Source organism: Notothenia rossii (genome assembly GCF_949606895.1).
Source record: "Notothenia rossii genome assembly, chromosome: 8".
Taxonomy (NCBI): Eukaryota; Metazoa; Chordata; class Actinopteri; order Perciformes; family Nototheniidae; genus Notothenia; species Notothenia rossii.
This window is the reverse complement of record NC_136906.1, coordinates 7,404,963-7,417,817: the sequence shown is the minus strand read 5'-3', so window position 1 is coordinate 7,417,817 and position 12,855 is coordinate 7,404,963. Positions and strand designations below refer to the sequence as shown.

The 12,855-nt window shown below is 38.7% G+C and overlaps 1 protein-coding gene across 3 annotated transcripts; it reads left to right on the top strand.

Annotated features, from left to right (window-relative positions):
* Positions 1 to 1,098: 1,098 nt before the first annotated feature.
* il2rb (interleukin 2 receptor, beta) lies at positions 1,099 to 11,369 on the top strand. Of its 3 annotated transcripts, none has more exons than XM_079644438.1 (10): positions 1,099 to 1,343; positions 4,139 to 4,236; positions 4,439 to 4,580; positions 4,701 to 4,767; positions 4,890 to 4,983; positions 5,163 to 5,308; positions 5,798 to 5,990; positions 7,211 to 7,319; positions 7,568 to 7,646; positions 9,320 to 11,369. In XM_079644438.1, exons 1-10 carry the CDS (start codon positions 1,339 to 1,341, stop codon positions 10,007 to 10,009), a joined length of 1,623 nt encoding a protein of 540 aa, XP_079500564.1. In that variant the 5' UTR covers positions 1,099 to 1,338; the 3' UTR covers positions 10,010 to 11,369. The 3 variants fall into 3 exon arrangements, with proteins under 3 accessions (XP_079500564.1, XP_079500565.1, XP_079500566.1); XM_079644439.1 differs by having other exon boundaries at positions 1,100 to 1,343; positions 4,204 to 4,236; XM_079644440.1 differs by lacking the exon at positions 4,139 to 4,236 and having other exon boundaries at positions 1,100 to 1,343.
* Positions 11,370 to 12,855: the final 1,486 nt, after the last annotated feature.

Below are 12,855 nucleotides of genomic sequence, written 5' to 3'. Positions count from 1 at the left end.
ATATAATGTTGAACCATGTAGGCCATGGTAGGATAAAAAACTAGAGGACATATTCCGCCTATTTTCAGGTTCATATTTGTATGTAGTGTCTCCACTGGGACAGGTCTCCATGCTTTAATGTTCAAAAAGCTCTTTATTTTTCTCATACTGCCTGTGCTGCAGCACCTCTTTTCACCCTCTGTCTGAAACCAGAGCCCAATCTGCTCTGATTGGTTAGCTGGCCGGCTCTGTTGTGATTGGTCAACTGATTAGAAACGTCCCGCCTCTTAGCCTATCACGTACAATGTGTTCGAGCGCTAGCCAATAGAAGCTCCGGTATTACTTAGTGATGTTACTATGTTTTTGAAGTAAACTAAGGATTCCAATAAAGGCATTTTAGGCAGGAGGCATTAAAACAAGCATAACACTCTGCATTTCCCGACTTATTTTCAACATTTTGATGGAATATTAAGTCTTACATTCCCCAAATTCCATACTAGTAGCTACATTATCATTTGGAAACATTTCAAAAATAAACAAGTGCAAACTAAAATTGTGTTTTAGCAAAATGGCGTAGAGCAAAATACTAGGACCTACACAATATTAATCAGAGGAAGAAACAGAAATTAAATGTTTGGTGACCTTTGAGTAAACATCTACTGCTTTAACTCTAACCTCCTTTCTTTCTCTCTATAGACCCACATCTGTAGTATAAATACATGTGTCTGCAGTGGTTGCGGCTATAAGAGAAGCGGTTTTCCTGCTGTGCAACTTTTGTGTGTGTGTTTGGTATCTTAATTAACCCCATATGGCTCTCGATCTGGCAGCTTTTAGTTCTCTGAATCTTCACTTTAAGTTTCATAAACCACCCCAGAGTACAAAGTGCCCGTTTCCCCCTTCATACAACTCACTTATCGTTGTGATTGAAACAGGATGTGGTGCGTTTTATTATTTTCAGTGCAATTATTATTTTAACGGCGTCCAGGTAGCTGCAGGAGGAGGAGGAGGAGCTTTGTTTTAAAAAAGTCCTCCCCCTTCCTCCTCCCCCCCCCCCCCCCCCGTCCTCTCACACCATCACAGCTTCATGAGGCTTCCTGTAAGGCACCAGCTGTGGTAACAAGTGGAAAGTGTCACTGGGCACTTTGAAGAAGAGAGAGGGGCCTGAATGAGGAGGCAGAGGGATGAGCGACAGAAAGAGATAGAGAAAGAGGGAGGGAGAGATTTCACAAGAGAGTGAGATAGTGATGTGCGAGTAGAAAGACAGAAGAGAAAGGAAATCTTTTAAACTCTTCGGTCCAGCAGAGAGACAACGATGTGATTCCTCTTGGGGACCCCCTGCTACCGAACTGACCGAGACTCATGAGGTACTGTATCACTTTTCAGACAATAATTCAAGATTCTTTATAGATTGTTCTTTTGATGTTTTGCACTGGTCTCTTATTCAATTCCATTTAGATTATATTTAGTTTTTATACATGCATTTATGATATGATACAATATACTTTATTGTAGTAAAAATGTGTTCTGGTATCTGTCCTGCAGTTACACAAATAAAAAAATAAAATCGTACATACTACACGATAGAAGATATTAACATATTAACACGTGACTTTTGTACATACTCAGTTTCTACATACAGACCTACTGACAGGTTTTTCAGCTCTCCCTTGAAAAAGAGATCTATGATCTCAAGGGACAATCTGGATAAATAAAGGTTTGAAATTAATTGAAATGAAATGAAATGACAATGGTGACCTATTGCACAACCCCCATGACCAACATTTAAACTCTAAATTACATATATGTTACTTTTTAAATTACATCAAAAATGTTCCTGAGCTTCTGTTATTACTCAGAACAGAAGTGTTTCCCTTGCACATGATTTTACAAAAACATCTGCACTTTCCATTAACTCATTTACTGTAACTTTAGGTTAAGGCTTTGACGCTAAAACGAACAATGACTCAGACTTGTGAGAAATGTTTAGGTGTTAAAAACACACATTTTCCATTTGTTTGACGTTTGTATCTTCCTCGTTTATTGCACTTACTGTAAGTCGCTTTAAATAAAAGCTTTAGCTGAGTGTAATGTAATAAATTAAGAATGATAATTAATAGGGTTGTAACGGTTCAAAAACATTTCGGTTCGGTACGTACCTCAGTTTTTAGGTCACGGTTCGATGGTACGTTTTCGGTACAGCAGAAAAGATGATCACAACACATAAAATATAATATTTTTTTTTTTAATTATTATTAAACTGTGAATAATGTATTCACTCAAATAAATAAAAAATATAATAAAATAAACATTAAGGTGCAGCATTTCGATGAACTGAAATAATCTGCACTTGAACTGTACTGTAATAGTACCTAAGCAGCCAGTTTGACATTATGACTTGCTTGTCATTGTATTTTCATGTTTTTTTAAAGAACAATGAACTTGTCCACATTGTTGCTGAAAGGGCAGATCTGCTGGGAATAACAATGTCTCCTGCTGTGGAGAACACCCTCTCGCTAGGGACAGAGGTAGCAGATACAGCCAGGTAGCGCTTTGCTAACATGGCACTGGACTTTGCGAGTGGTGGATGCTTAAATGCTAGTCGGAGTTGGGTTTGCACTTCAGTCATTTTTCTTGTGGTACCGGTGATATTCACGTTCGGGTGATGCCTTTTCAAATGTGTGCAAGTTTGATGTATTGCCAGCCGCGTAACCAAATTTAGTTGAAACCGGAGACTTCAATGATGCTGGAGGATTTTTGAGCTCAACTTTATCTGCGTTTGCAATTTCGACAGTTCCTCAAACTACTTACTATATTTGAACGCATCCCTGGTCGACTTGATCGCTCTATGACGCGTTGAACCCAATGTGAGCAAATTACATTGAACGCTGCAACGCGGCACCTTAGATTACATCCAAAAGGTTTTTCACGTTCTCAATTTTTTACGTGTAACGTTATATTCGTTCGGTACACTTCGGTACACTTGTGTACCGACCCGAAGGGCCCATACCGAATATTTTCGGTACGAATACGCATACCGTTACACCCCTAATAATTAATAATCATTGTGGGGGAAACTTCTGAAGCAATAGGAGTCAGAACTCAAAGAGAGACACGGTGGAGAGCTGGAGCTTTGATGTCAAACACTGGTGGTTTATTTGGAGCTTCGACCGGAGAATTCACAAGACAAGTCATAGGGCCACGATCTGACCACACGGATGAGATGCTACAATCAATTCTGAAGAAACCGTCCTCTCGTAGAGGTTTAAACTTGTTTGGATGAGGGAAATCAACATTCTTCACTAGATAGACTAAACAGCTGGGGACACTGAATTACTTTCAGTTGACGCTTATGGCCTCGAATATTTCACACCTTGGGTTCATCAAGCCGCGAGAAGGAGTTGTTCCATATGTCCTCATAACAATAAACTATCTTTGACCGAGAGATGCCCAACAACAACAAATGGCTAAAGAAGCCCCCTCCTTAAGGGAGATAACAGATGCCAAGGTTGCTCATCTGCGTCAGAGGGCAAAAGGTAAACATCTATGGAAATGATTCCCTGGCAATCATCAGTATGGCCAATAAGACGCTGTTAATGCAGTTATTATACTCTCTGTAATAATGCAACCAGTACGTTTCAGTTATAACTGTGAGTTGCCGCCTTCTCAGGATGAGTTTTATTCTCAGTGTGGCTCTAGTATTGCTTTCTCACCCTCAAAACAGCTCATCACTCACCAATAACGACTGGTTGATGCGGTTCCAGAGAGGAGTTTCCCTCCATTAATAAACGATAAATATAGAGGTGTTTCTACACTGCTGAATTACTACATGACCATACCCCCCCCCTTTATAATAATCTAGTTTAAACACACACACACACACACACACACACACACACACACACACACACACACACACACACACACACACACACACACAGAAACACACACACACACACACACCACACACACACACACACACACACACACACACACACACACACACACACACACACACACACACACACACACACATGTATCTAGATATACTAGATAAAGGTGTTGCTTTTGCATACATCCCTAATTCATATGTCAAAATGTTTCTGTGTATCACTATTCATTTAGGTTCTCAGTATATTGCATTGTTCCTCTCTGTTTACAGTCATATTGTGGTCATCACCATGACGATCCTGCTGTCCCTATTCTTACTGGTGGTTCTGTTTTCAGTGCATGCAGCCAACTTTCACAAAGGCTTGAGAGGTATAACCAAAGACAAACGTAACTGAAACATTTTCTATGTTAGTTAGTTTCTCCTGTAGTGTGTTATATAGGTTTTTTAAGATGTTCTGCAAACGCTATAATCCCAAGGTTTCTTCCAGAGGGAGTTTCTCTCCCACACACTCCCCCCCTCCAAGTCCAGTAACACTGAAGTTATCTTTTTGTTGTTTCTCTGTGTTTCAAGGACTCTCTTGTGTAAATGACTACGTCAACAATATCAGCTGCACATGGGAGAGCTCTGCAGCGACCCCCCATGCGGACTGCTGGGTCCTTGGTGAGGAGTCAACATTTATCGGCGAAAAACTGGGAGTCAAGGAAAAAATGATGTAAGATGTTGAATATACTCTACTCATTACTGCTTGCCAACATTTCATGGATGAAAAATGTGTTTTCGTAGGTTTTTATTTTTAACAAGAGTGTTGATTTTTGTATTTTTTGTGATTTAGTCGAAGCTGCAAGCTGAAACAACACATTAACTTTACTCGAGGCTGCAATCTTGTCTTTGAAAAGAAAGTAAGTCTCTAAAATATAATTCATTTGAACATGTTAACATCTCATTTATGGTTAGCATTGATAACAATAATCAGCAGTCTTGCTCCTACGCTCCTAACTGATCAAATGATGGGTCCTTCCAGAAATTTAGCTCTTTAACTAACATGCCCTACATCCGTGTGGAGTGTAACGGCACAAGGATGGAGAAAATCACGGACTACAGACCAGTGCAGCACAGTGAGTGGCTTTTACTTCCTCAGTGACCTTTTTAGGTGCTTCTTAAATGTTCTTTTGCAAATCTGGTTAAGAATCGGACATAAAAATCCTGATATGATGTTAAAAAGTCTAAAACTAAATCCATATGTGTGGCTTTCAAACTGTAGTAATAATTGTTCATCAATTTTGTGTTCCTACAGTAAAAATGCATCCTCCAGGTGTTCCTAATGTCAACAGCACAGCCAATGAGACGATTATATCGTGGCGTCCAGGCAGTCTTCCCTCTAAGTACTTAAACACCTTAAGATTTCAAACTCAGATCAAACAGAAACACCAGACATGGAACGTGAGTGCCGACACTATACACGCATACATTTGCCTTTTACACAAAAATAAAACGAGAATAATAATAATTTAGTATAATAGTTAGGACATAAGTGTTAGATTAAAGGTTCAATCTAAAATAGCAACATTGCCATCCATGCTAGCAGTATGGCTAAAACCTGTGGGAGTTTGTTTTCTCTATTGACATATTGTGGCTTCTTCCTACTCGCAAACTGGGGTGTTACTAACTTTTCAAAGCGATGCAAAGGTTGATGCACTGCTAACATTAGCTTTGCGTAAGTTTAACATTATGTCACTTCCCCTTCCACTAGAGTTTGGTCTTAATGTTGCAGGCCTATATTTATTTTTAGTTCAATGATCTGTTCATCAAATAAGGCAGTGCTTGGTTTCACACTAAAGTAAACGCAGATGCTGCTTTGGCAAATCATTTCTGGTTGTTGATATGCTTCCCTTCTTTTGATATTGGGCTGACGTTTTGATATGCTTTCAGGAGGCCATTATTCTGTCCACACAAGTACGAGAGCTATCGATTCCTGCTGGGAAACTAAAGGGTCATTGTGAGGTCAGGGTGAGAGTCAAACCCATTTTATCATACAAGGATTCTAAAAGCCACTGGAGCAACTGGAGCAACTGGAGTCCAACAACATCCTGGACAAACGAGGTGGAAACATCACAGAATCGAGGTAAAAAGACGTCCAGTTTTCTTTCTTTTTTTTAATCTAAAAGCTTACAGGCCTGTTGAGAAATTAAGTCATCTATTTAGATTAAAGTCCTCACAAAGCACAGATAAAATAAGCTCTAAACTGTAGTTTGGCAAACTGGTGTACCTGTGAGTCAATTGACGGAAGTAGATCAGACACAAAGTTTCTTGCATATGAAACTGATGATGACATATTTTAAAGAACCCTTCACACACACAACATCTTCCACTTAAGATGAACACGGGTCAGAAAAGACAGGATTAAACAAGTTGTTATGATGAGAAATTATGAATAAAATAAAGTATTATCACGTCTGATGGATGTTTGTGTAGGCGAGGAGGACCAACATGCAGACGAGCAGATTAAGTGATGACACTTTAACCAGGCAAAAAAGCAGATTAAAGGTCCAGAAGGCGGACAGGGACAGCAAATGTATTAGAGCATTTGTTTTATTTTTTATTTAGGGTCATATAAAGGCCTCTCCAGGTCTAGTTTAGAAAGTGTTTTTACAGGGACTGTTGCAAAAACCAAGCAGCTCATACAAAGATTTAAAAGAGGTTTACAAGTAAAGGAAACAGCAGTAAAGATTTATGGATTTTATTATAATTACACTTATCCTGCAACTGGATGACTAACGGACTATTTTCTGTATAAGCTATGATTTCTGCCCTCCCCCCACTACTAGGATTTATAAATTGTCTCTACTAATATTGAAATTGTAGAATAAATAATAATTTAAAAAGAATCCTGAGATGTCTAAGATATGCTGATTCAAAACTATACCTAATAGTAAGGACGGTTCCTCTCTCGACTGGAGAGAGGGGAGTTTGTCCTAAAGCTGCATTTATGTCCTCCGCCTTAAAAAAAGAGGCTCATTCAGCTGTGAGTGAGACTAGACTGAGTCCACTCCATTAGAGTAGGACTATGTTTAGTTTGGACATGAGCCGGTGAACGGTAACGGGTGAGCAGGAGGTCAGGCGACTGCAGGGCTAACGAGGGACAGGTCAACTTTATCGGGGCAGACAATCAAAAGTGGCGTGAAAAACACACAAAGGTGAAGTGGAACTACTGGAATACAAATAAATCAGGAAAAACCAAACCCTAATAAACCACATAAAAACAAACAAAACTTATGAGCTGAGGAGAATACAAAATAATTTACTTGCATATTTACACCTTGTAATGTCAGCTCTCTGTTTCAGAACGGCTTCTGAGTACGACACAACTGATAATACTGGGAGTGATTTTGTGCCTCATCCTGGGTCTCATCACTGTAACGGTGTTCCTTTACAGGAGTTGTGCGAGCAGGGGGTGAGTATGTGTGTGTGTGTGTGTGTGTGTGTGTGTGTGTGTGTGTGTGTGTGTGTGTGTGTGTGTGTGTGTGTGTGTGTGTGTGTGTGTGTGTGTGTGTGTGTGTGTGTGTGTGTGTGTGTGTGTGTGTGTGTGTGTGTGTGTGTGTGTGTGTGTGTGTGTGTGTGTGTGTGTGTGTGTGTGTGTGTGTGTGTGTGTGTGTTTGAATCCAGTAAGTCTAATATGATTGCACCCTTTTGCCGTTTTAGGCTCCTCAAAGGGAAGCCGTTACCAAACCCTTCAAAATACTTCCACACTCTCCACTCTGTCCACGGAGGAAATCTAAAGGTAAAAACTGGAAGGACATTAGAAAAGCACATTTCTCCGCAAAAAGGCAATGTTTTCAAAAAGTACATGTGTATCCAGACCTGTTATTTTTACGAAGACATAATTTGTTTTTCATTGGATCTTGCTAAACCCTTCTCCCAATTGCACAAAAATCTGGCCAGTCTTTTCCCACAACTCTGCTGAGAAACAGACAAAATAAAACCAACTCATCGGGTTTAGACACCAGAAAGATTTGTTGTTCTCTTTTGTCATCTCTCCCAATTGGTGTACCTCAGGGTTCAATCCTGGGACCACTTTTATTTTCACTATATGTTCGCTATTGACTTCCTTATACATATGGAAGGCCTAACAAATTATCCAGTGGTGTAAGAAGTATTGAGATTATTCAGTTATGTTAAAGAAGCGACATCAGCTGATGCAAATACTCAAATGTAACCACAATACAGCTATTGTGCTCTACTTGTCGTTTATACTGCCAAACAAGAAGGACCCCAATAACTCCATCTTGACCAAGGTTGAATTATAAAAGAGTACAGCCTTTCCTATTAGGGCTTTTTAGCCGTTGCATTACCCCTTACTTAAATTCAGTTAGCAGATTTGGTTCAGGTTAAAAGGAAGTAAAGGCTATAACTGAATACTGACTGTCAGAGTTACAGAAACAATCCGTCAAAGATTGGAACCTTTTTTTTACTTTTAACCCCAAAACCCACCTGGTGTGGTTTGTCTTTAGCTTGTATTCAAACCAACACCATCAGACAAACTCACACCCACAGAGAACTTCACGTAAAATTAGAGGGACATTAGATTCGATTATAGGTTGGATTCCTCAAAATTTGATTAAATTAGATTAGCTTGATTTTGTTGTCCACCTGAATGGATAATGGTCTTTGCCTTCTTCAAGAACAGCTGCGATTCTTCCAAAACAAATGGCACAACACAACATTAAAACATAGCATTATGCAATATACAACAGTGCAAATATGAGCAATATATATATATATATATATGCCGTTAATAACTGTGCAATATATACCTGGCTGCTAAATCCTCAGAACTGTTACAGGATGTGTCCTTTGTAAATTGAGTAACTTTTTTTTGTAATCTTTAATACTTTTGTATGCATGCTTCTTGGGTAACATTCAGCTGTCTTTGGCTCTTTTCTGCTGTAACAATGTACATTTCCTCTCTGTGGGACTAATAAAGGTATTCTGATTCTGAAATGCAATACGGTATACTAGAAATTGTAAAAAAATAGGCTTTCTTCAAGTGTATTTCCTACACTAAATCTCTCTTTATTAGGTAAACTTAACTAAAAAAAAAAGAATAGTTTCGGCGAAAACTAAAAGGTAACGTTCGCTTAGTATGAAACACTTGAAATAATTAAAGGATAAGTTAACAAAGAAAGTAAAAGAAAGTGAGTTCATAGAAAACTATTTCTTCTAAAAAGTGATCAATGATTGAGAGTCAGTCCTAAACATTTCAGATGTGTGTATCTCACACTGCAATGTCACTTTAATATTTGTTATTGTCTTTGCCTTTAAATAAGTGTTTTTAAATGCCATTTTATGATATGTTTCTTAATGCCCTTAATGTCTTTCATTTTTGTAAAGCACTTTGAATTGCCTTGTGTTGAAAGGTGCTATATAAATAGACTTGCCTTTATTCGTCCCTAGAATTGGCTGAACCCTCTGACAGTGTCTGAGGCCTTCTTCACGGCGCAGCCTCGTGACCCCATCTCCCCGTTAGAGATGTGTGAGAGCTGGGATGTCGCCCCTCCCCCCTCCTCGACCAGCGCCCTGCTTCACTGCAGCTCTCACCCCTCCACCATCTCAGGCTCCAGCGGGGTCGTTGATAACTCCTCTTCCTCCTCTTCATCCTGCTTCTCCAACATGGGCTACTTCATCTCCAGCTCCTCCGGCAACAGCTCCGTTCGAACTGACCCCAACCCGGCATACTTCACCTATAGGGAGGATTTCCACAACCATCTTCTCCTCAACCTCTGTTCTGCACCTGATACCTTTCCGAACTACGAGAGCTTAAAGAAAGAGCCGCAGAGCCCAGACTCCGGATTCGGTTTTGGAAAGGAAGATGAAGAGGTTTTTGATGATCATCCTCCTCTTGTTACTCTCCCTCTCCACCTTCCTTTGTGGATGTGCTCTCCCTTCGCTGCTACGACCCCTCCAAGTCCGACTCTGATTTCCCCCGAAAGCCAGCAGGAGGATGTTCCTGCAGCAGGAGATGGCGGCAGCTGGCCTTCAGCGGGATCCATAAGCAGGTCCTCCTCCATGCCTGTCGAGCCATGCAGAACCGGGTACATGACCCTCAAAGAGCTGCAGACAACATTCAGCAATAAATCCATCTGAACACTTTTCAGAATCAGAATCAGAATTCCTTTATTTGTCCCGCAGCGGGGAAATGTACATTATTAAAACAGCAGAAGTGTAGTGTAGATAAAGCAAAGAGAATAGACTTTCTGTACATGTTTGAGTAGGCCCACGTCACAAGTATTAAAAAAACACAATAAGTAAAAAACAAATAGCAGATAAGTAGACCATCATAAAAAAACGAAGTAGCAGTATATTTATTAAAAAAATGAAAGGTAGAGATTTAAATGTATTTTGAAGAATCTCTGTGTAATTGTTTAAAACTTTGACTGATGTTTGTTCTAATCTGATGTGAAAGCGAGCATATATTGTGCATTCTTACAATTTCCATGATGGTTAGGCTTTATCCCAACGTAAATTCAAAAAATCTCAAGATAATGAGCAACGTTTTGACCTGTGCTCGTAAAGTCTGAATAAGCAACCCTTTAAAATGACACCGTTGAAATGAGCTTCACACTTTTGCTTTAATTGTAAAAGACAATATTTAATTTGCTTTGCTTATTGAACAATAGCTGTACATGAGATTGGTATAAGATAAACACATATATAGTGTATATTTGATACAAGTGAAGACAGAGTTTTAAGAGACAGTCTGAAAATACCTGGTTAGATGAACAACTGAGGGACGGAGCCAGATATATAAGAGCAAGTACAAATCATGTTTGTACAAATACTGTACTGACAGAAACTGCTGTGTAGTTATATAGCTGATATATACAGTAATGCATGTATTATGGTGTAATGTTAAATGTGTAAAATACTGTGGGACTGTTACAGTATTTTATTTTTATGCATTTCAATTAGCTTTATTTGCCTAAGTGTTAAAATATGTATCACATAGCAAAGCACGAAAGTAGACTTCAAACTAAATGCTACTATCAGTTATAAATGTCTTAAAACACACAAAAATACCCTTTTTTAGTTTGCTTTTTATTACTTTAACTTAAGTCTAAGAAAGACATGTGTTTTTAAGATCTCTTCAAAACGACTCGCAAAATATAAATTCTTCATTCCTGCAGGCAGATCTGGGATTTTGAAAGCAGTGAGACGTGGTTTAGATGTGTTTTTATTATGTTAATACTTATATTTTACTTTACTGAGCATCAGAGTCAAACTGGCTTTAGACATTGATGTCTGTTATAGCTGATCGTTAAGGGCATACAACTGACCAACTACAGCAACCTTTATGCAATAAAATCATTTATTTTAATCTATTTACGGTCAAAATGGCAGCTGGTTTGCCGCTGAAGTGTTTGTCAGTCTATCCAATTTGTTTGTATATCTTTATAAATGATTTCATGCTTCTTAATAAATTGAAGAAATCCCTAATCAATCACTATATCAATCACTATTTGTCATTATTTCACAAACAGAATATCCTCAGTTAACAATAAAGAATTGTGTTAGTGCCAGTGGAGGAAGAATTATTGATATTTGTTACTTGAGTAACGGTAGTGATCTCAATTGTAAAAAATACTCTGATACAAGAAAATGAAAATCATACTTAAAGGTAGGGTAGGTAAGAATGGAGAAACCAGCTCGAGTGCACTAGAATTTGAAAATACACAACCGAAAAAAATCTGCCCCTTCCTTCAGACTTCCTTACAGAGCCCCTCCTCCAACACACACGAACGCGCACATGACCAATGAGGGCACGAGATAAGTTTGTGCATAGATGGAAAGCTGACAGGCAGGTAGGCCATCCAGTTACTTTAGCCAGGCCGGCTCAGATGATTGGTCGTGCTTTTTACAGCGCCACGGCTTCCACAGATGAAATCTTTTATGGATTTATTGTCAAAGCATTTAAAATATTCATTGCTGTCGGGATGTAAGAGCATTCCATGGAATATAACAAAAAGTGTTTCTGAAGTGAATTACCTACCCCACCTTTAAGTAAAACTACTTAAGTAAAACTATAAAAGTATTGGTCTCAACTTATACTTAAAGTACCAAAAGTACTCATTAAGCATAATGGCTCATTTTAAAATCATATTTGCAGTTCTACAGATATATATTAAATACATTATTGATGCATTAATGGACTACTGCTACCCTGCAGTATACAACGTCATTAAAACTAGCTGCACCTTTACCAGCTTTGATAACACTTTAATGCATCAATATTTAGAAATAAAACATATCATATATATTATTCTGAAATGGACCAATCTGCACAATGGCTACTTTTACTTTTGGTACTTTAAGTATATTTTGCCGCTCATACTTTTCTACTTTTATTTGAGTTTGAGAATTTGATTGCAGGACTTTTACTGTAACAGAGTATTCCTGCACTCTGGAACTTCTACTTTTACTGAAGTACAAGATCTGAGTACTTCTCCCACTTCTGGGTATAGTACAAGTACCTCTAAATTACTACAGTACCTGAGTAAATATACTTTTTTACATTACACCACTGTTGCTCTCTATTTGATGTTGTATTACTGACCTGAATGGAAAAATTATGGGATAAAAGTAGTTTTTTTCTAGTTGTAATTAAGATACAGAAGTAGACGATATGTATGTAACTGTGTGTGTGCAACAAATAATTGTGTATAATATTTATTAGATGGCTTTTTAAATCATTGAGGTCAGTCGTTGCTGCTGTCTCTACACATGCAGTATATTTCCGTTGCACTCGGGGACATGTGTGCAGAGACCAAACAAAATAAACTTCTGGTAGAAATGGGTCACCCTTTCACTTCCTGTGTCGCTGTGGAATGAGGCCTGTAGGGGTGTGTGTGTGTGTGTGTGTGTGTGTGTGTGTGTGTGTGTGTGTGTGTGTGTGTGTGTGTGTGTGTGTGTGTGTGTGTGTGTGTGTGTGTGTG

Bases quoted from the DNA above. Each gene is read 5' to 3' on its own strand.
- il2rb (XM_079644438.1), top strand. The intron at 4,581-4,700 runs GTAAGATGTTGA...TTTGTGATTTAG, and splicing joins GGAGTCAAGGAAAAAATGAT to TCGAAGCTGCAAGCTGAAAC. The intron at 7,647-9,319 runs GTAAAAACTGGA...ATTCGTCCCTAG, and splicing joins TCCACGGAGGAAATCTAAAG to AATTGGCTGAACCCTCTGAC.